The sequence below is a fragment of the Pteropus alecto genome, unplaced genomic scaffold (genome assembly GCF_000325575.1).
Source record: "Pteropus alecto unplaced genomic scaffold, ASM32557v1 scaffold109, whole genome shotgun sequence".
Taxonomy (NCBI): Eukaryota; Metazoa; Chordata; class Mammalia; order Chiroptera; family Pteropodidae; genus Pteropus; species Pteropus alecto.
This window is the reverse complement of record NW_006494608.1, coordinates 9,810,221-9,832,254: the sequence shown is the minus strand read 5'-3', so window position 1 is coordinate 9,832,254 and position 22,034 is coordinate 9,810,221. Positions and strand designations below refer to the sequence as shown.

At 33.6% G+C, this 22,034-nt stretch overlaps 1 protein-coding gene across 2 annotated transcripts in view; it reads right to left on the bottom strand.

Moving 5' to 3' along the window:
• RELN (reelin) overlaps positions 1–22,034 on the bottom strand; it is a 457,821-nt gene that overhangs the window by 264,109 nt on the left and 171,678 nt on the right. For both annotated transcript variants that reach the window (XM_006925407.2, XM_025041934.1), the window contains exon 4: positions 4,388–4,458. In XM_006925407.2, coding sequence (XP_006925469.1) covers positions 4,388–4,458 — 71 coding nt within the window. The remainder of the gene's footprint in view (positions 1–4,387; positions 4,459–22,034) is intronic.

The following is a 22,034-nucleotide window of genomic DNA, read 5'->3' as shown; positions in this document are numbered from 1 at the left end:
AATGCTCCAATCAAAAGACATAGCATGGCAGTATGAATAAGAAAATAAGACCCTTATGTATGCTGCTTACAAGAGACTCACTTCAGATTGCATGACATACACAGCATGAAAGGAAAGGAATGGAAAAAGATGTTCCATGAAAATGGAAATAAAAAAGAAGTTAGGGTAGCAATACTTATATCAAAGTAGACTTTAAAACAAAGGCTATTAACAAGAGACAAAGAAGAACCCAGTTATCCCACTTCTGGTTATTTATCGCCCCCCGCCCCGCCCCGCAAAAAAAAACCCAAACAAACAAACTCAAAACACTACTTCAAAGGGACATGTATATCCATGTGTTCACTGCAGCATTATTCATAATACCCAAGATATGGAGGCATCTTGGATGTCCATCAATGGATGAATGAATAAAGAAGAGATAGCAGATATATACAATGGCATATTACTCAGCCATAAAAAAGAATGTAATCTTGCCATCCTCAACAACATAGATGGACTTAGAGGGTATCATAATAAGTAGAGTAAGTCAGACAGAGAAAAACAAATGCTATATGATTTCACTTATATGTGGAATCTAAAGAACAAAATAAATGAGCAAACAAAACAAACAAATTCATAGAGAATATTTTGATGGTTACTAAATGGGAGCAAAGTTGGGAGGATAGGTGGGTTAAAAAGGGAAAGGGATTAAGAAGTACAAGTTGGTAGTTACAAAATAGTTCTGGGGATGTAAAGTATAGCATAGGGAATATAGTCAATAATATTCTAATATCTATGTATGTTGTTAGGTAGGTACTAGATTTATCGGGGTGATCACTTTGTCAGTTACATAAATGTCTAATCACTATGTTGTACACCTGAAACTAATATTTATATTGTATGTCACCTGTAATAAAAACAAAATTTAATAAAATTAAAAAATAAAAAATAAATACAAAACACATTTCGTACCCTCAAGAAGTTGATATCTAATGGCAGACACGGCACGTGTAATAATGTTCTTATTACAACATGCATTAATAGTTGTCAAATGAATGAATGCATGCTCAAGTAAGAGACATCTTTGAAAGGCAGTGTGATATGATGGCTATACCACAGGCCACTGGCCAAACTGCCTTGGCTTCAGTCCTAGCTCTGCTAATTTCTAGTTGTGTAAATTTAAGCAAGTTATTCTCACTGTGCCTTTGTTTCCTCATCTTTAAAGTGAAGATAATAATAGTTTCTTCTTCAGAGGGTGGTTGTAAATATTAAATGAGTTCGTAGAGTATTTAGAGTGGAGTCTAGCCCATAATTGTGCTGACAGTGTTTTCATTTGTGTTATTATTATGCTTTGAGAGTTATGTCATCATGAATGAGAGTTGCCAAGATCAGCCTGAGAAGGGGCCTGAGTGGGCATCAGAGATGTTTTTTTTTTTTTTCAGAAACAGGTAATACCTAAGCAGAGTCTGAAAGCCTGACTTAACCAGATGAAGAAAACCTAAAAGGGTAGTTCAGACAAAGGAAACAGGGAGGGTCTAGAGTACAAATAACAGTGGAGTGATCAAGTGAGGTGCATTTCAGGAAATTTAAGGAGGAATGAGAGAATGACAAAAAATGAGGTGGGAAGGAAAATTGAGGCCAGATTGTAAAGAATTTTCCTTGCATGTTTTGATAAGCAGTAGGAACTTTAAAGATAAATTATTGCCTTCAATTGAGATACTGAAGGGTTTTAAGCAAGGAATGATAGAATTCTATTTCCATTTTAGAAAGCTCATTATAGCAGTTCTCTACAGGGTGTGGAGAAAGCAGGAGCAGGGAAACTAGGCAGGAGGCTATTAAGCAATTTCCAAAGGAGGCAATGGGGCCTAATCTAAGGCAGATCAGTGGGAATAAGAAGGAGGAGGGAGATGGAATCTTCTCCCCTTTGTCCTTGAACTGATGCTGATCCTTCAGGGCTTGCTCCCTAGGATGCCCTTCCTAAGGAGCCCAGGCAAATTTAGCTCCCTCTGTGATCCACTGACCTGCCATTTACATCCCAGGACTCAAGAATAGGAAATGGGTCTTTTCTTTTTTATACCCATGTTTAGCACTATGAGTTAGGAAGGGTCTTACAGGTATACTGGATGTTTCCAGAATAAAATCCTTCAGAGATTGTCTGAAGGGATTACGATTAAACTATCTAAGACATCACTAGTATGTTCTGACCTTTTTACTTTTTAATATGCTTAGCCAGCAATTCAGTCTTGTAGTAGTAGCTGCCTTCTAGCTCCACAAAGCAAAATTTGCTTTGTTTAAATTGCTTAATTTGATTTAAATCAACAAACTAAGTATGTTGTAATTGAAAGGCATTGTACTGTGGTATATAAATTGTCATTTTTTTCTCTCTAATAAATATATTAGATATTCCTCATCTAATGCATACAAATTATTACATGTCAAATTTATATTATTTTATTTGAGAAGATAATTAATGTTTTAATTAAAAGTAGACAGGGCCAAAATAAATATACAGTTTATAGCACCAATTATTTCCCTTATTATTCCTGACAGCAGGAAGCCATCACTCTTGTTAGTATTCTTTCCACCCTATCTTGGATGGATTGATATGATTTCAGTTGATTAGATGCTATTGAAAAGCTCAGTGTTTTCCTTTGTCTTGGGCCGAAGACCATTTTTCATAACATTCACGTCTACCATCATGTAAATCATGTTCTCATGCAACACTGATATATAAGGCTTTTTTTCCCCTCACTGGCTAAGATCTTTTTCCAAGTGATTTTTCTTAGTTAGCTTTTTCTTTTCATTTTAAATAAACCCATCCCAACAACTAATTTACAATATGAAAGATTAAAAAATCCGAGGCTTAAGAGAAACCAACTTTTAGGTAATGATAAATGTTAATTAGACATTTTTTAGGCAATATGCAGTTTCAGGATATCAGTGTTCACTGCTATATGGTGTTTTATGTTTTCAATAATGTGAACATTTTCACAGTCTGAAAAAAAGACATATTGTGATAAATTTTTTGAGCCTACTATAAAGGCAATTACATTTATTTTTATTCTCAAAAATCACAGAATAAAAGTCTGTTTAATCAATGAACACTGATAATACATTTGAAACTATAATTAGAATGGGGTTTTCTCATTCAAGAGTTATGTATGTAAATTATCAGAAATTTGCCAGTAGTAATCATCAAGTATCCCATTACTTAGATAAAGCAATATTGATGATGTACATATTACTATAAATAATAAATGGTATTTTCTTAGGCCTTTTAAAAACCAATACAATTTTTCATTATTCTCTCCTATGATCCATTAGATTATCTTTAGCAGAGCAATAATCAATAGAAATTTCCTTTAAATTCAATATGTAATTCTTAAATTAATAAATTTCACTCAAATATCACTCTGTAAACAAAAAACTGATAATATGCCTATGATGATGGTAAAAAGACATGGCATTGAAAAAAACTGGCTTCAAATGTATCCTTCATCAAGATGCTTAAATCAAGAAACACATGTATAGCTGAGAAAAACTTGTATTCAATCTATTAACATTTTTTTGAGGAGCTGTCATACTCCAGGCACTATGTTAGGTTCTGGGGAACCAAAGAGCACTAAGGCATGGTTCCTCTATTTGAGAATCTCTGTCTCTCAAGGGTGGCATCCACCAATTTTCAAAGGAAAATCATATGTGAAGTGGGAAATGCTATACTGAAAACACAAAGTTGGGTGAAAGTTCAAGAGGAATCAAATTTGTGTGAGGGCATGGATCCTGGTTTTTACCTTTTCACTGTGTGTGTGCGTACATATGCATTCATGCATCTATGAGAGTTTGGTATGGGTGAGAGTCTGGATGTGTATGAGGCAGTCACAAAGCAGAAATCACTTAATGTGACTGCTCAATGTACATTTCATCTATCTAAAATATCCAGTATCTATCTATAAGTCTGGAATTAATTAGTGCACACAGCTGAAAAAAGCATATAGATAACAACATGATTGAACATTAAAAGCAGTAATCAAACATTTTCAACAAAATTTATAAGAAATTTAAATAGTAAATTAATCAGAAATGTTTTTGTAGAATTAAGGTTTTTTTTGTAGAATTCTAAAATTACTAAGATCTATATTTTCAGGGCAACTAAATGTAATTCATTAAAAAAACTGTGAAAAGAAGATCAATTTTCTCTTAGTCCGTTTTGTTCATACTTAGTATTTTCAGAAGTCTTCAGATCTTTGTCACTAACTACTACATAATTACTAGGGATATGAAGAGATAATTCCATTTTTAAAGCAACATGGTTAAGTAATAGTAATGAAATGCTTACTCAATACATAGAACATAAAACCTACCATAAATAATTTTGACACAAACAACAGAAATCAAAGATGATTCTTACCTCCTTGTTCACACAATTGCTGGGCTAAAGCATCTTTGAAAATAATCTGGCCCCTGTGTGTTGCTGTAGCCCTGGAAATGAATAGGAAAAGGTTAATCTAAATCTTATGTTTGGAGGTAACAATGCATATTTTTAAACTTTTAAAAACTTAACTTTTTAACATTATTGTGTGACTATGATTTTTTAAATGAGTGCATCTGAATAGTGATATAAATTAACAATAGAGTCAAAGCTTAAACCAAGGCACATGGGTTGAGAATTATCTTCTGATTTTACTTTGTAAAGATATTGTAACATTTGTGCACTTATTCTAAAAACAGCAAAAGTGAGCAAATCCTGGATAGAAGAAAAAGTGTGAAAAGGATGCTTATTAAAATTTCTTCTTCAGGAAACCTTGATATAAAGTGTTTTGTGGAGCAATAATGATATTAGCACTGGAGAAAGATGTTCTTAATGTAGTTTTTTCTGAAATCAATAGTACCATAACATATAAAGAGTGAGAGAATTACATTTTTGAAAAGTATTTTTTTTTTAAGAGAGTTATTTGGAGCTTTCATAATTATAAAATCTGTTTTAATAAAACATATCTCCCCATCCCCACTAGGTCTAATTCACCATTTGAAAGAGATGTGCATCTTTTACCTCCTCTAATCAGAGCTGTGCACATGAATTGGCGAAAAAAATAACATCCTTGCAGCAGGTGTGTTATTCAATGGCTATAATAGGAACTGTCTTATTAAAGGAAGAATTATTTATACTTTATATTTGAAATTTTTCTCCTTAAAAAGAATTTTTTCTGGCAAAAAATGTATTATTTAAACAACTTTAAAACAGAAAATCATGTCTCTTTAAGAATCTTGATTTTAGAAAATAGGCCATACAAAACATTTTTAATAACTAAAATATATAACATAAAATCTCAACTTTAGTTCTAGAAAAAAATCACCCTAGGACAAAAATAATTTGATTCAACCAGCACTTACTGAAGATGGATTATGTACAAGGCACTGTGCTAGGTCACAAGAGGGCAAAGTTTGGCCCCTGCATTTCTCCTCCATGCATGCACACTTCAGTCAATATCTTGTCCTTTGTGGGGCCCAATGGGACCTCATGACTCCCTACTGGTCTCTATGAGATGTACCTTCTTCCTCCATGCTGCAAACTTCTGATTTCTATCCTCCATTGAATCATTACTATCACTAGTATCAGTCCCCCAGCACCCAACTCTCCCAAAATAATCTGATAAACTAAGCCATGCTGGAGTGTTAATGGGTGATATTGCTCCAAGCTAACATTATTTCATCAGTGAAACTAAAAATACACAATGGCAAAATAGCGAGAATTTTGAATGGTGGCAAGAAGATAAAATTGAAGAGAAAAATCAGTGGGCAGCCTTCAACTCACACCATATGTGATGTATATGGGTAATCAGCCCTTGTTGTTGAATAGTAATTATTATCAAAATTACAGATAAACAGATGCTACCACTCTCTCTATATATTGACATATGTGTATAAATTTTCCTTTGCTCTTAGCAAGCTGAAAATGAGGAGGACTAAATGTAGGGCTAATCCAAGCCACAAAAATGGCCTACAGATTCAGTAATCAATTACAGGTTTTATGTCCAGGGGGAACATGGAAACCTGATTTACCTAAATATATTTCATTGTTCAAATCTCAATCAGGTCAAGAGCTTCTGAGTTCACACACACTTCTAATAGTAATACAGCAATCATAACTGTAGAATTTTAATTTGACATTTGCTTTGGAAGGGATATATTTTCTGAAACGAGTAGCTAACATAAAAAGTCCTACAACGTGCATAGTGTTTAAATAATTGTTCATTTTAGTTGCCTCTGATTGTAAATATATAATATTTCTATTGTAATATTTCTCGTTGACCCACAAACTTAGTTATCATTATGCCAGTCCGTGCTCCCCATAAAAACAATGAGGCTGATGCATGTAGATAAAATTCATGTTACAGAGGTTTTGCCTTTTCCTGGGATGTAAAGGAGATTGAAATATCTCGGTCACTGCACAGCACCTTGCAAATAATTTACTTGCTTGCTTCCCTTATTATTCGGGTTCCTCAAATTTAGGGTTTGTTGCTTTCATTCATGTTCTTACTTTCGCTACTTTGGTTCAATAAATAAATTTCTGAAGAACTAGAGATTAACTGAAACTGAAGAAATTTTTATCATCTAAATTTCTTTAGCAGTCATACTCATTCTTCCAACAATTATGGAATTCCAATATATGAAACAGAGGAGCCCTGGCTCTTAAACTTGTTTGGTTCCCTCTCCTCATTCAGCAAGTTCCCCACCACTCATTCCCAAAAACTTCCTGGCATACTTTTCTAGAACTCCTACAGTTTTAAAGTGGCAGAGTTCAGAAACCACTGAACTCGTCTAACTCTTGACAGTATATGGATCAGGAAACCAAGACCCAGTGAAAACCTGCTGAATGTCACATAGCCTGTTAATAGCAGAACTTGACTCCAGGTTCAACTTGACTCCAACTCAATTCCAAGCCTTGGATTCTCTCTTTGGCATCATTAATTTTCAAAATGTGGTCTATAGTGGTGCCCAGGGGTCTCCATGGCAGTCAAAGGACCTGGGCTTTATATGTTCTAATTATTTAATGTTGTTTGAAGAAAGGGCTCAGCAATTAGAAACTGGCTTGAAGAGCACACCACGTGTTCAGTGTCATTATCTTAAGTCCTCTACATGGGAAAAACTGAAGTAGTAATAATAATTATGTGACTGGTATATGTATACTATATATATAAACCATATACATATAGTTATTATTATTATAACACTTCTTTTATGGATTGAAATTTACCTGTCTGTCCCTGCCAGGTGCTATTATAAGGGCTCTACATATAGCAATTCAATCCTGACAACAATTTAGATACCATTATCCCCATTTTCCTGGGATATAGAACTGCTGTGTGATTTATCTAATGTCCCACAACTGGTAAAGCCAGGATTCAACCTACACAGTTGGAGTATAAAATCCTTGCATTTGACCAATACATTAACTTCTCATTGATCTGGTTCAAAGATTTGATGGTAGCTTTCAATCTCTTTCTAGAGGAAAAGCCTGTTTTATGGACCTGATCTTCAAAGTCATGCCTTTGGCTTATGCTTTCTATTCCAACCCTTTAGTCCATAGTCAAGCCTTTTCATGTAACTTTCTTTTGTATAAATTTCTTTTCCATCTCCAGTTGGAATCTTGGCCACTTGGCCAACAACTCCATGGCATTTGCCTTTTAAAATACCATTTCTCTTGATCTCTTTTCCCACAGTTTTCTGTGAGCCCCTCAACTTCTAACCAACTCACTGCAGTCCACCTTCAATTCTGTGTCACATTTCCTCCAACCATCCCCATGACTCGAATCTCTCCTGTTCTCTACCAGATATAAGAGCACTGGATGCCAGTCTCATCCACACCACTGCCCAAACCCCACAGGGGTGACAGAACATGTACGCATGTTGACAGATAGTCATCATGTGCATTACTTTCTTTACCAACCTTTTAAATCACTTAGATAACATTTTAATATAAAAATACCTAACACTATTGGAGATTCATAGTTAGTAATTTTAAGGGCTTGCAAATTAGCCCCTTATCTTGGGGAGAAGAAAGAGCAGAGGTCCAGGTGACCATCAAGAACATAATTTCCATTTGTTTATCCCTTGAGATGTCTGCTCTATACTGCCCGGAGTCTGGCTGATGTCAATCATGGTAAGCCAGTTTTGAACATATTTCAGAGCTATGAAATAACTCATGATGGTTTACCTATAGAATTATAGCACTTCAAATCTTCTATGGAGAGATATACCTAATATATGTATATAAAAATTTTACATATTATATAAATACAAATATGTTAAATATAAAATATATTTAAATAAACATCTAATTTAAATGTAAATATGTATATATACATTTAAATATAAATATAAAACTATATACATTCAAAAATTACTAAAGCACAGTAACTCAAGAGTTGAAAGGCTCTAGAGGTCACGTCTTTCAATTTTTAACTCATTTTTTTCTTTTCTTATAAAATAAAACTATATAGCTATGGTATATAGTTATAGGCCTTATTCATTTTCAAAATTGTTATTTTATGGAATTTATAGCTCTCTTTTGGAGAGAAGTCTATCAAATTTGTGGTGCTAATAACTATGTTGATACTACTTACACTTAATTTTCCATAATTAGTTGTAATTTTTCAGGAAAGTTAAAAAAATATCCTCATTATTCACTGTTCTGGGGAGTAGACCAAATTTTTTAAATAAGCTTCTAATAAGTACTTATCATTTTCTTGGGAGATGCATGGATTTCTAGAGCAAATTTGCCAGCAAGAATCTCTATTAAATAAGTAATTTTAAAATTCCTTTGGGCTGTTATAATCTATCATTTGAAAAGCTCTATAGATTCTACAAATGGAGAAGGTTCATTATGATCATCACATTCAGAGCCTGAAATAGCCTTTGTTATGAATTTAAAAGAATATGCCATATTCTAATTTTAGCTGAACTCCTATAGCAACTGTCTGCCAAGTGATTTCAGAACTAAGTGTGTAGTGTGGTTAGGCTCAGTGCTGAGGCTCCTAGTCTCTGGAGTCAGTCAGAAAGACCAGAGTTCGAACAGAATGAGCTGCCATATATGAGCCATCTGACGCTGCACAGTTCCTTTAATCCTCCTATGAAGGATTCCCCATATGAAGACAGAAATAATGATAACAATGACCATTTAAATATATGAATATTCACTTTTTGGATACAGTCTACCTAAATAGACTTCAAGTGTCTAGAATAGTTGGAATAGTTAATTAAAAAGAAATTATCTCCTGTAAGGCACCTGTCAAAATGACAAACATATAAGGGAATCACAACTGTATTTTTCAGTTCACAATTTGCTCCAAATGTGCAATATTTCCAACCAATTTCCAAAAAAGGAATAAAAAATGGTCTTAATATAGTTACAGTGTCTACCCAAGTGTATTGTTTCTTTATTTCATGAATCACTTTGCTCACAGATTAACCTAAAGAATAATTTTTAAATCTAGGGCAATGTGCTTTACCTGCAGTGGTGGGTTACTTTTCCTGCTTTTCTTTCCTGCTTTACCAGTGATCTCTGGTTATTTATTGTGCCTCATTCATTCAGTTGGAAGGGCCTTCATTAATCAGAAATCTGACATTAATCTAGTGTAATATCAGCATGCCTGTGCCAAGACACCCTCCAGGAAGTGTTACTAAATATATGGAACATGGGGAAAAAAAGAGAGGTGGTCTGAGTTTGGAAAATTTGTTCTTCAAAGGAATCAATTCACTTGCAAAGATTCTTGCCCCTTTTCATCAGCAAATTACTGTACTTCCTAATTTGGTTGGGGATAGAGCTTGACACTTAGTAAAACAAGAAAAAACACCAAATTCTTTAAAACATATAAAAAGGACTAATGAATAACTTCAGGAAAAATTATTATTGTATTAAACTCTCAACTTAAACTATGCCAAGGCCATTGAAAAATAATTAGAAAATTGTATGTTTTCATAATGCTTTTTGCTTTTCAAAGTTTTCCTGCTCTCATTGTTTTTAATTACATCTTTAATTCCTAAGCCATAGTATTTTATCTTTCTGTCAAATGTACATTTTCTCTTCCTCAAAACAACAAATTGCAGCATTAATGATCGTAATCCAATAATCGCAAAATCTAAGTGTTCTTAAAGATTGCCATATATATGGCTTAATTCTGTTTTCTGGTTAAGGTATAATTTTCATTAGTATGACAAAGAACACATAAGATCATTTAAATAGTACCCAAAACACTAATGGCTAACAGTACCTTAGCTTCCTTCCAAGTGATTCAGCAATGCTAATCACAGAGTTTGGTTTTCAATCAAAATAATACTAACTAGTTCTATGTCTTTGGGAGGTACCTTATTTTCTCTAGCTAATTTCCTGACTAGTTAAAAAAAAAATAGTAACAGATGACCTCCAAAGTCTATTTAGGTTCTAAAACTTTATGATCCCATAATTCAAAGTCAAGTGAGCATATATGAGCATGTGCACACACACGTATAGTGATATGATGGATGCAGTCCTCATCGCTAGGAATGCTTCCCAAAATAGTGTTGCACATGTACACTTGTAGCATTGGTAGAACAAGCTTGCATCAGAGCATGAGAGCTTTCAACAGTTATATTTTTTATTTTAATGCATAAATTAATGTGTGTGTATATAAATGGGTTTTGCACGTACAGCTATATCCCCTAACTCAGGTAAAAACGAACTTTATCTTCAAAGTCGAAAGAGTGAGTCATAAATTTAGCTCCTCATTAGTCAGCAAATTCTATCCATTTTATTTTTTTAATTCTCAAGTGTACCCATCTTCCTCTCCACAGCCACTGTTTTAATTCAGAACTTAATCATTTATCATCTGAAAAACTGCAATGCTCTTGATTGGAATGCCCCTCCACATTCACTCCCATGCCAATCCAAATTCCATGTTATGTCAATTTTCATTCTAAAATTGTTTGAAATCCTTCTATGGCTCTCCATCACTTAAAATGTTGTCAAATTCCTTAGAATGGCCTAAAGATGGCTCAATTCTAAAATAGATCATTTTTCTACAACAAATTTTATGTCTCTGATGTCTGTGAGTATCTTACTATACATGTCAAAAAAACCTCAAGGTTCCAGAAGACATGGTTTCTCTCATGTCTCCAAGAACTTACATGTCCTATCCCCTGTGCATTTAAGTCTCTTGCCAAAACTCTATTATTCATTCTGTAATTTTTTTTCCAAGAACCTCTTACCTTTCTAAAGCTTTCCTAGATCTCTCCAATAATATTAGTTTAGACCAGGGATCCCCAATCCCGAGTCTGCAACCCGGTGTTAGGAACCAGGCCACACAGCAGGAAGTGAGCAGCAGGCCAGCCAGCAAAAGCTTCATCTGCATTTGCAGCCACTCCCCACTGCTAGGATCACTGCCTCAGCTCCACCTCAGATCATCAGGCATTAGATTCTCATAGAAGCACTGGTCCCCTGTGCCAAAAAGGTTGGGGACCGACACCTTCTCCAGGGACAGCACAGCCTAATTCTATAACTCTGACATAGGAACTTCCTAATTTACAGTGACGCAATTTGCAGAACAGGCAATCCTTTTTGCAGTTATTCCAATCATAAATACAAACCAACACAAAACCAATGCTGATGCCCTCTAAATCCTGCAAGACTAAGTCCCTGCAATCCATGAAAGTGAAAAGGTCAATACTATGGGCAACTGATCAGGTTTAAAAAGAACTGATTGCTTGAGTACATTATGAGATACTATAAATCCATGTTTCTCTGAATCTGGCAAAAATTTTGTCAAAAGCATTGTCTGTCTTTGAAATTTTAACAATAAGCTCATTTGAGACAGTAAATAAAAACCTTTCAGCACAGGAGAGGAAAAAAAATGGCGTAGATGATAGAGGCTCTGTTCATCCCTCTGGCGACCAAATCAAAGTTGTGACAGAAACAAGAAACAAGCAGCAAGGAAAAATCGCCTGGGATCTAGATGAACAAGCCATACAACTAGGAAGAAATCCAAGAAAGCACCCTGAAATGGCAGAAGGTAGGATGAGGCGAGGACATGGGGCTGTGGGGTCCCAAGTGGCTGAGAGACGGAGGCTGCGGCAGCGGCAGTGGCAGACACCTCTTAAAGAGACCCGGTCGGTGAGGAGATTTTCGCGGTGACAGACCTGCTTGCTCTGAGCACCAGGATTTCGCGGTGACAGACCTGCTTGCTCTGAGCACCAGGGCTGATTCGGCTGCACGAAGGGGACACCAGGGACTTACAGGGAGACATTGTCGGAGGGCCGAGGTGAGATCCACTCTGTACAGAAGTGCCAGCGGTATCCATTGTTCCCTGTTAAGCCCTTCCCTCTTCCAGTGCACAGACTCAGCACCACCACAGCTGAGATGTCACCAAACTGTGTAACAGAGGTTGCTCTGGTCAGAGGATTACCTGAAACTATGCCTCCCCCAACTCGCAGCCCCACCCAAGCCACATCAAGGTGTAGCCTCAGCGAATCAGGTGCTCCTTAATGAGCAGCGCCTAGACTCACACTGGAGGCAGCTGGCCTCGGTTTCTGGTGTGGCCTTTTGTAGCAACTATAAGCACATCATCTATGGATTGCTTGCTGAATCTTAACAGGTGGCCCCAGAGGGTTAGAGGCTTGGGCTAAATTTGGCCTGTAGCTGAACCCCTCTTAGGACTATGCCTCTGGACACCTACTACACAAAGCCACACCAATGAGACTGGGAAACTTAGGAGCTTTGCTTAGAAACACAGAAACAGACATAGAAAGGCAGCCAGAATGGGAAGACAAAGAAGCAGAAGCTATATATATGAGAGAAGAGAACACAGATCCAGATATAATGGAGTCAAGTAATCTAATAGATGCAGAGTTCAAAAACACTGGTTATAAAGATGCTCAATGAACTTTTGGAAAGTGTAGATAAATTCAATGAGAACTTCAACAAAGAGATAAAAAACATAAAAATGTAAATGGAAATTATAAAAAGGAACTAGTCGATGCTCAATGAACTTTTGGTTAAATTCAATGAGACTTCAACAAAGAGATAAAAAACATAAAAATGGAAATGGAAATTATAAAAGGGAACCTGAAATGAAGAAGATATACATTATCTGAGATGAGAAGTATATTAAATGGCATAAACAAAGGAATAAACAAAGTGAATAAAGAAAAGGATCAAATGACCTATCTAGAGGACAGGAAAGCTAAGGACACTCAATCAGAATGGCAAGAAAAAAGATGCCAAGGCTATAAAAATAATTTAAGGAGCATATGGGACACTATTAAAGGTCAAAATGTCCATCTGATTGGCGTACCTGAAGGAAAACAAGATGTTAAACAGCTGTTTGAAAATATAATGATGAAGGAAATGGACATAAAACCACAGGAAGCTCAGGGAACCCCCAAAATCAGGGATCCAAAGAGGCCCACACCATGACACATCATAATTAAAATGCCAAAGGTTAAATACAAAGGAAAAAATCTTAAAAGCAGCAAGAGAAAGGCAGATAGTTACCTACAAGGGAACCCCCATAAGACTGGCAGCTGATTTCTCAAAAGAAATTATGCAGGGCAGAAAGGTTTGGCACAAAATATTCGACGTGATGAAGACCCAGGATCTACAACTAAGAATACTTTATCCAGCAAAGCTATCATTTAGAGTTGAAGGACGGATAAAGAGCTTCCCAGACAAAAATAAGCTAAAGGAATTTATCACCACCAATCCAGTATTACAGGAAATGTTGGAGGGACTTCTTTAAGAAGAAAAAACATGTATCAAAAACAGGAATAAAGATTGGTAACAACTACAGTCCTATCAATAAATACCTCAAATGGAAAAGAATTAAGTGCTCCAACTAAAAGATAGAGTAGATGAATCGATAAGAAAACAGGACCCCTACATGCTGCCTACAAGAGACTCGCTTATTCAAAGACACACATAGACTAAAAGGAAGGAGATGAAAAAAGATTTTGCTTTGATGTATCTAGAAGGTATTTAGGTCAGACAGAGAAAGATAAACTCTATATGATTTCACATACATGTGGAATCTAAGGAATAAAAAGAACAAGCTAATCAAAAATAGACTCACAAATATAGCGGACAATTTGGTGACAGATGTGGCGGGGGGATTGGGGGCTGGGAAAATATGGTAAAGGGTTAAAGAAGTACAAATTAGTAGCTAATGGATGGTCACAGGGATGGGGAGCATGGCATAAGGAATGCAGTTTCAGGGGAGGGAGGGAGCAATTGGGGGATCGTTTTTGATGAACTATATAGATGTCTAACTAATGTACTATATATTTGAAACTAATTAAAATAAATAAATTTTTAAAAAATCTTTCAGCACAAAGGATGTTTCAATATCTTCAAGGAGAGAAATAGTTTGCCTACAGTCAGAATTCTGAGATGAATTAAAAGCACTAATATAGAAGCACCAAATACTTTTCCAGAAAATTTACCAGAAATTATTGAAAAGAAAGACTATTGTTTATAACAGGGCTTTAAACTCCATTAAAAAGTAAGCAAGGCATCACTGAAAATGATACCATGAATGATCTTCCTTCCCAAACATTCACCACTGAAAGACTTTCAGAGGCATTCTGCCTATAGAATAAATAATGGGAATTTTACAAAGAGATAACTCCAACTTTGCATGTAGTTTGCAGGTCCTTAGGCAATCAATCAATCAATCAATCAATCAATAATTCATTCATTCAATGGAAAGCAAACAAAAAGTACACAAAAAAATTTTAAGACTAAGCTTAGTATAAGAAAATAAAAGCTATTTTTTGTACAACCACCATTAGATTCAGTCCATGCAGGAAAATTTCTCCCAAAAGAATATTTACAATACAGGTTTTATATTCTTTGTTTTTCTATGTAGTATCTTTAAACACATGGATTTGTGTATTATTTAGAAAATCAATTTTGGTATTTTTAGTGTGTGAAAAAGAGATTCCAGGAATGGAAACCAAATTGATAACTTGAGTTTGACTTCAGATAGTTTGACTTGAGCCCAGAACCAAACCCATAACTCCATTTCCTCATTTCTAAAATAGGTAATTTTTCTACAACAATTTTATGTTTCTGATATCTGGGAGCATCTTACTATACATGCCAAAAAAAAAAAAAAAAAATTCACCAGCTTCCAAAAGAGATGTGGATCATGATGTGGCCACCATTGCCTGAATATGTGGAAACCTGGCAATACACAGATGTTCTATATATCATTTGGTAGTTATGTTCATCTGTGGTATTGTATGCATTCAACCAAATGTAGTTGGAACTCCGATTCTCACTTAAAGGGTTTTCAATAACATTGCTATGTGATATTGCACAGAAATAAATAATCGTTTTGTGAAAAAGCACTCACAGTTATAGGGTATGTAACACTAAAGAGAAGCAATAATTTATCACTGGCAGAGTTTTATCCTTTATACTTTTTTTTTTTTTTTGCTTTGTAAATGAACAACAAAGTGGATCTAGGGAGGGAAGATACTTTCATGCTGATAAAACCATGTTTTGTTTGGCAGTGTGCAAAAGGATTGCTCTCACCAACCATTAAAAGAAGCAGAAATGCCAAATTTATCAGGATTGATCACAGAATTTTAAAGGAAGAGAAAGTTGAACAGACTGATTCATGTATTAAGAAGGATTACACCCAGGTGTCAAATATTTGTCAAAAGCTCCAAATTCACATGCTATGTTTCTGAAACTGAATGGAGAAGTGCTGTATATTAAGAATACAGGACTTTTTATTGTCTAAATTCTAAATAGCTTTAAATGAGTTTTATGAGGAATTTTCCTGGTTCAGAAAGCCATAAGTAACAAATACTTGATTATAAACAGCAAAAAGATGTATTATTTTTGTTACTAAAAAGGTCATGTTCTCTCTGCCTCTGCTGAATAATTATTCAACAACCTTTTAGGATTATGACTCTGATAAAGTGCTAAAACATGAACCTGTTTTAGGTGCTCACATTTCTTAATCCAGCTCTGTTGCCATATAAGTGCTCAGCAGATATTTTTTGAGTTAATTTGAAACTGTGTCTTTTATACTAAGCTATATGTATCTTAGGCACAGGAATTTTTATCTGTTTTTTTTATATTGAGCTCAATGCTTGACATATAGTAGCCATGCAGTAAATAGTTGTGGAATACATAAATGATTAGCCTGTGTTACATTTACTGTATAATGTTCCATTTACTATATAATGTTCCATTTACTATGTAATGTTACTTTAACAAGTAACTAGTAAATGATTGCATAGGAAACACTTTGAAATAGATGATTAGGTGATAATAATAGTCAAGATTAACATTATTATAATCAAGATTTATCTCAAAAATCAGCTAACAGGAAGAACAATAAAAGTAAACAAGCTAATGTATTTACTTTACTATTGAAACATGTTTTCATGATTTCACATCTTCCAGAGTATTCTTAAACCATTTGTATTCCAGAAATACCTTCTGAATCTTCAAGAATGCTTTTCATACAACCTTTTAAAATCACTGAAATTCATCAAAGAAAAGTATTTGAGTGGCTCTGCTGTTTTAAACACCTTTCAACTAAGTAAGCTGTGTTAACTTGCCTCAGAGGCATCCTTAGGCAAGACAAGGACAAAAATGGTAAAATAGTATATCAACTCCAAATTAAATCTTAGTAAAAATTACGTTACCCGCTGGATAGTGAATTAATGAATTGGTATATTTGTTGAAACTCTCATGCAAAAAATTTAGGCTTCACCTATGAGTGGACAAATAGAAAACTAGTTTCATAAAGAAAAATGGGGGTTTTGTTCCAGGTCTGGCATTCATTATCTCTATAATTTAGGTTGTATCACTTAACTTCTGTGTTTTTCATTTTCACTGACAAGACTAGATATTTTCTAAGATTCAGACAGTAGATCTGGAATCAGAAAGTGTGATTTTACACCACAGCTCAGTGGTTTATGTTGACCTTAGAGAAGTGTTTCTTTTTTGAGACTTAAAAACTTACACTACTTATCTTTCAGAGCTATGGTGAAAATCAAGAGATCAACTCTATAAAAAAAAAAGTGAAGAATTATGATAATGATGTTCTGATTGGTCATTTCATAAAACATTGGCACAAACTGGAAGAGAATTAACAAAAAAATCCCATAGGATGTAAGATCAAAAGTCAATCCTTTCCCTCAAAAAAAAGAAAAAAGGGAAAAAAAGATCATAAAATCTAAAATGTTTTCTGATTGTGACAAAGCTGATGAAAGCTCTAAAAAAAAACAGGATGTCTAAGCTCATTAACTAATCATAACAAATTAGGACAATATTGGTGTATTCTTGCAAAGAAATCCTGCTAAAGTACACACGAGGGTTACTTTGGAGGAAACAAGTTATAAAGCAGGCTTCTCTTACATGATAAAATAGTAAATATTTTTTCTGCTTTGAAAAAAATTTGTGCCTATTATAAAAGTTTAAAAATATAGAAAAGTATTAATATAAAAATAAAAGTACTCATATTAATACCTAGGAAAGATCACTGCTATCAACATTTTAGAAAACTATACGCTCTTTTAGTTTTTTATTCATAATTTATTCAAAATGTAATCATAAATATAAAGTTTTCAAGAAAATTGCTTGCCTAAAGAGGAAGATTTTTATTCCTTAATATTTAATATACATTATGAATAGTTCCTATATCATTAAAATTTTTAGAACAAGATTTTTTTTTTTAAATTTCCATCCCCCTACTCCCTTCCCCTTCATGAAGCAATCATCAGCTTCTTCTCTATATCTATGGGTCTGTTTCTATTTTGTTTTGTGTATTTATTTGTTGTTTTTTTTTAACATTCCACATATAAGTGAAATCATACACTGTCTTTCTCTGACTTATTTCACTTAGTATAATACCTTCTAGGTATTTTTGCAAATGGCAAGATTGCATTCTTTTTTATTGCTGAACAATATTCCATATGTGTGTGTGTGTGTGTGTGTGTCTGTGTACACATCACATCTTTATCCATTTACCTACTGATGGACATCCAGGTTGTTTCCATATCTTGGCTATTACCAATAATGTTGCAAGAACAATGAGGTGCATAAATGTTTTCAAATTAGAGTTTTTATTACTTCTTCATATTAAATTCAGGAAATGGAAGTGCTGGGTGATCTGGAAACTCTATTTTTAACTTTTTGAGGAGTCTCCATACAGTTTTTCATAGTGGCTATACTAATTTACAATCTCACCAACAGTGTACAAGCGTTCCTTTTTCTCCACATCCTCACCAGCACTTGTTATTTGTTGATTTGTTGATGACAGCAATTCTGACAGGTATGAGGTAATAGCTCATTGTGGTTTTAATTTGCATTTCCCTGATAATTAATGATGTTGAGCATCCATTCATTTGTCTGTCAGCCATTTGTATGTTCTCTTTGGAGAAATGTCTATTCAGGTCCTTTGCCCATTTTTTAATCAGATTGTTTATTTGTTTGTTTTGGTATTAAGTTGTATGAATTCCTTATACACTTTGAATACTAAGCCCTTATCAGATATGTCATTTGTGAATACCTTCTGCCATTCAGTTAGTTGTCTTTTCCTTTTGTTGATGGTTTTCTTTGCTGTGCAAAAGCATTTTAGCTTGTTGTAGTCCTATTTGATTATTTTTTCTTTTGTTTCCCTTGCTCTAGGAGATATATCCAAAAAGATATTGCTAAGAGTAATGTCAAAGAGTTTACTGCCTATGTTTTCTTCTAGGAGTTTTATGGTTTTGGGACTTACATTTAAATTTTTAATCCATTTTGAGTTTATTTTTGTATATGGTGTAAGAAACTGGTCCAATTTCATTTTTTTTTTTGCATGTATCTGTCCAGTATTCCTAACACTACTTATTAAACAGAATTTTTATCCCATTGTATGTCCTTGCCTCCTTTGTCATAGATTAATTAACCACATAAGCCAGTACCATACTGTTTTGATTATTGTAGATTTATAGTATTGTCTGATATCAGGGAGCATGATACTGCCCACTTTGTTCTTTAGAACTTAAAAATCAACAAGGATAAATAGAAGATCCTGAAAACTTCCAGGAAAATAAAAAAACAATAACTTTCAAAATAAAAATAAAATGTCAGGCTTGTCAATTAAACTGGAAGCCTTTAGATTTTTCAGAGAATATTACTTTAAATCTGAAATTTTATATCTAGCCAATCTTATATCAAATGTAAGGAATAAAACACTTTATCACCCATGTATATTTTCTCAGGAAGCAACTGAGAAAGTGTTCCAAGGAAAATAATAAAGTAAATTAAGAAAGAGAAGCAATCGTTAACCCGAAAAAAAATGAAAAGTTGTTCAAGAAAGAAAAAAATCATAATACAACATTTGGTTCTGTTGTATTTCTATAATAATTGAAACATTGATGACTAATTTTATGAAAATATGGGATATACTTACACTGGGAGAATGTGGGGTAAAGTTGGTATTGGGGGTAATAATATGAAAGAGGTACAGCGTAACTGACCTCAATGCAAAGTCACTTGGTTTAAGTATATTATTTTAAAATTTGGATATCAATTTCAGAAGCGGCAGCTAAAAATGATGACAGTGGCTTATTCTGGGAGTATTACTGGATGGAAGGAATGAGGAGCAAAGTCTTTCTTTTTATTATAAGCTTTTCATATTATGTAACATTTAAATTCTCTTGTCAAATAAAATTTAATTTAAAAAGAAATTAATACCAAAGCAAGCAGAAGGAAAGAAATAATGAAGACTAGAAAAGAACAAAATTAAAAAGAGAACATAAAAACAATAGAAAACAATCAACAAAAACAAAAGTTTGTTTATTGAAAAGAACAACAAAATTGATAAATCTTTAGTCTAAATGAGAAAAAGGAAAGAAAATGAATTCACTAAAATCAGGAATGAAAGAAGGGACATTACTATTGACTTCACAGAAATAATAAGGATTATAAGGAAATATTATGAACACTTAATACTAACAAATTAGATAACCAAGTTGAAGTGGATAAAATCCTAGAAATACATAAAGTATTAAAACTGAGTAAAAAAGAAACTGAAAATCTGAAGAGACCTATAATAAGTAAAGAGACTGAATTAGTAATACAAAAACTTCCCACACAAAAAAAATCTCAGGTCTTAACGGCTTCGCTGATGGATTCTATAAAATGTTTAAAACAGAATTAACACCAATCCTTCACAAATTCTTCCAGAAAATAAAGAAAAAAGGAAACACTTTTCTAACACATTCTATGAGGCTGGTAAACCAAAAGAAACAAATAGAAAAATACATCGCTAGAAAAGAAAGCTACACAAATATCACTTATGAATACTGACCCAAAATTTTCAACATACTACTAAGAGGTTGGAATCCAGCAACATATAAAAAAGATTATACACCATGACCAAGCATGATTTAATCTAAGAATGCAAGGAAGATTCAATATACAAAAAACAATCAATGTAATGCACTATATTAATAGAATAAAGAACAAAAAGCACAAGATCATTTCAATAGATGTGGCAAAATCATTTGGCAACTTCCAACATCCTTTCATGATAAAAAAAAAATACTTGACAAATTAGGAATAAAGGGAACATCTTTAACCTGATAAATGCCATCTATAAAACACTAATAACTAACATCATACTTATTGGTGAAAAAAAATAAAAGCTATCTCTCCAGGCTCATGAACAAAACAAGTATTCTACTCTTGCCATTTTCATTCAATGTTGTACTGGAGGTTCTAGTCAGGGCAATTAGGCACACACATACAAAAATGAGGCATCTAGACTAAAAAGGAGGATGTAAAAATGTCTCTATACACAGATGACATAATCTTATTTATAGAAAATACTAAGGAATCCACAAGAAAATTATTGAAACTAATACGTAAGTCCAGCATGGTTGCAGAATACAAGACTGATATATAAAAATGAATTGTTTTTCAATACACTATCAGTAAATAACCCCAAAATAAAATTTTAAAAATTCCATTCACAATAGCATCAAAAAGAATAAGATACTTAGGAATAAATTTACCAAAAGAAGTACAAGATTTGTATATGAAAAACTACAAAACATTTTTGTAAAAGACAAAAGAAGAGATAAATAAATGGAAAACATTCCATGTTTATGGATCAGAAAACTTAATATTGGTAAGATGCCAATACTATCCGAATAGATTTACATATTCAACACAACACCTATCAAAATTCCAACTGGGTATTTCCTAGAAATTTACAGATTTATCTTAAAATTCAAATGGAAATGCAAGAGACTCAGAGAGTCAAAATAATCTTGATAAAGAAGAATGAAATCGAAGGACTTGTGTTCCCGATTTCAAAATTTGCTATAAACTTCCAATAATAAGACAATGTGATACTGCCATATTGACAGAAATATAGATCAATAAAATAGAATTGAGAGGTCAAAAATAAACTCTCACAGAAGTAAGATTTACTCAGAAATAAACTTATGGTCAAATCATTTTTGACAAAGGATCCAGGACAATTCAATGACAAAAGAGATCTGTTCAACAATGATGCTCAGTCAACTGGATATCTAAATGTAAAAGAATGAAGCTGGACCCCTACATCACACGTATACAAAAATTAACTTAAAATGGAATAGACACTTAAATGTAATAGCTGAAGCTCTTAAAAGAAAACAAAGAGGTAAATTTTAAATGACTTTGTATTTGGCAAGACTTTCTTAAATACAATACAAAAAGCACAAACAAAAGAAGAAAAAAATAGATAAGCCAGACTTCATCAAAATTAAAAAAATTTGTGCAATGAAAGATACTATCAAGAAAGTAAAAAGACAACCCACAGAATGGGGAAAAAAACATTTGCAAATCATATATAAGTAACCCAATTTAAAAACAGGCAAAGAATTTGAATAAACATTTATTCAAAGAAGACTTATAAATGGCCAATAAGCATATGAAAAGATGTTCAACATCATTCATCATTAGGGAATGCAAATAAAAACCAAAATGAGATGCCACCAGACCCCCACTATGATGGCTAAAGTAAAAAAGA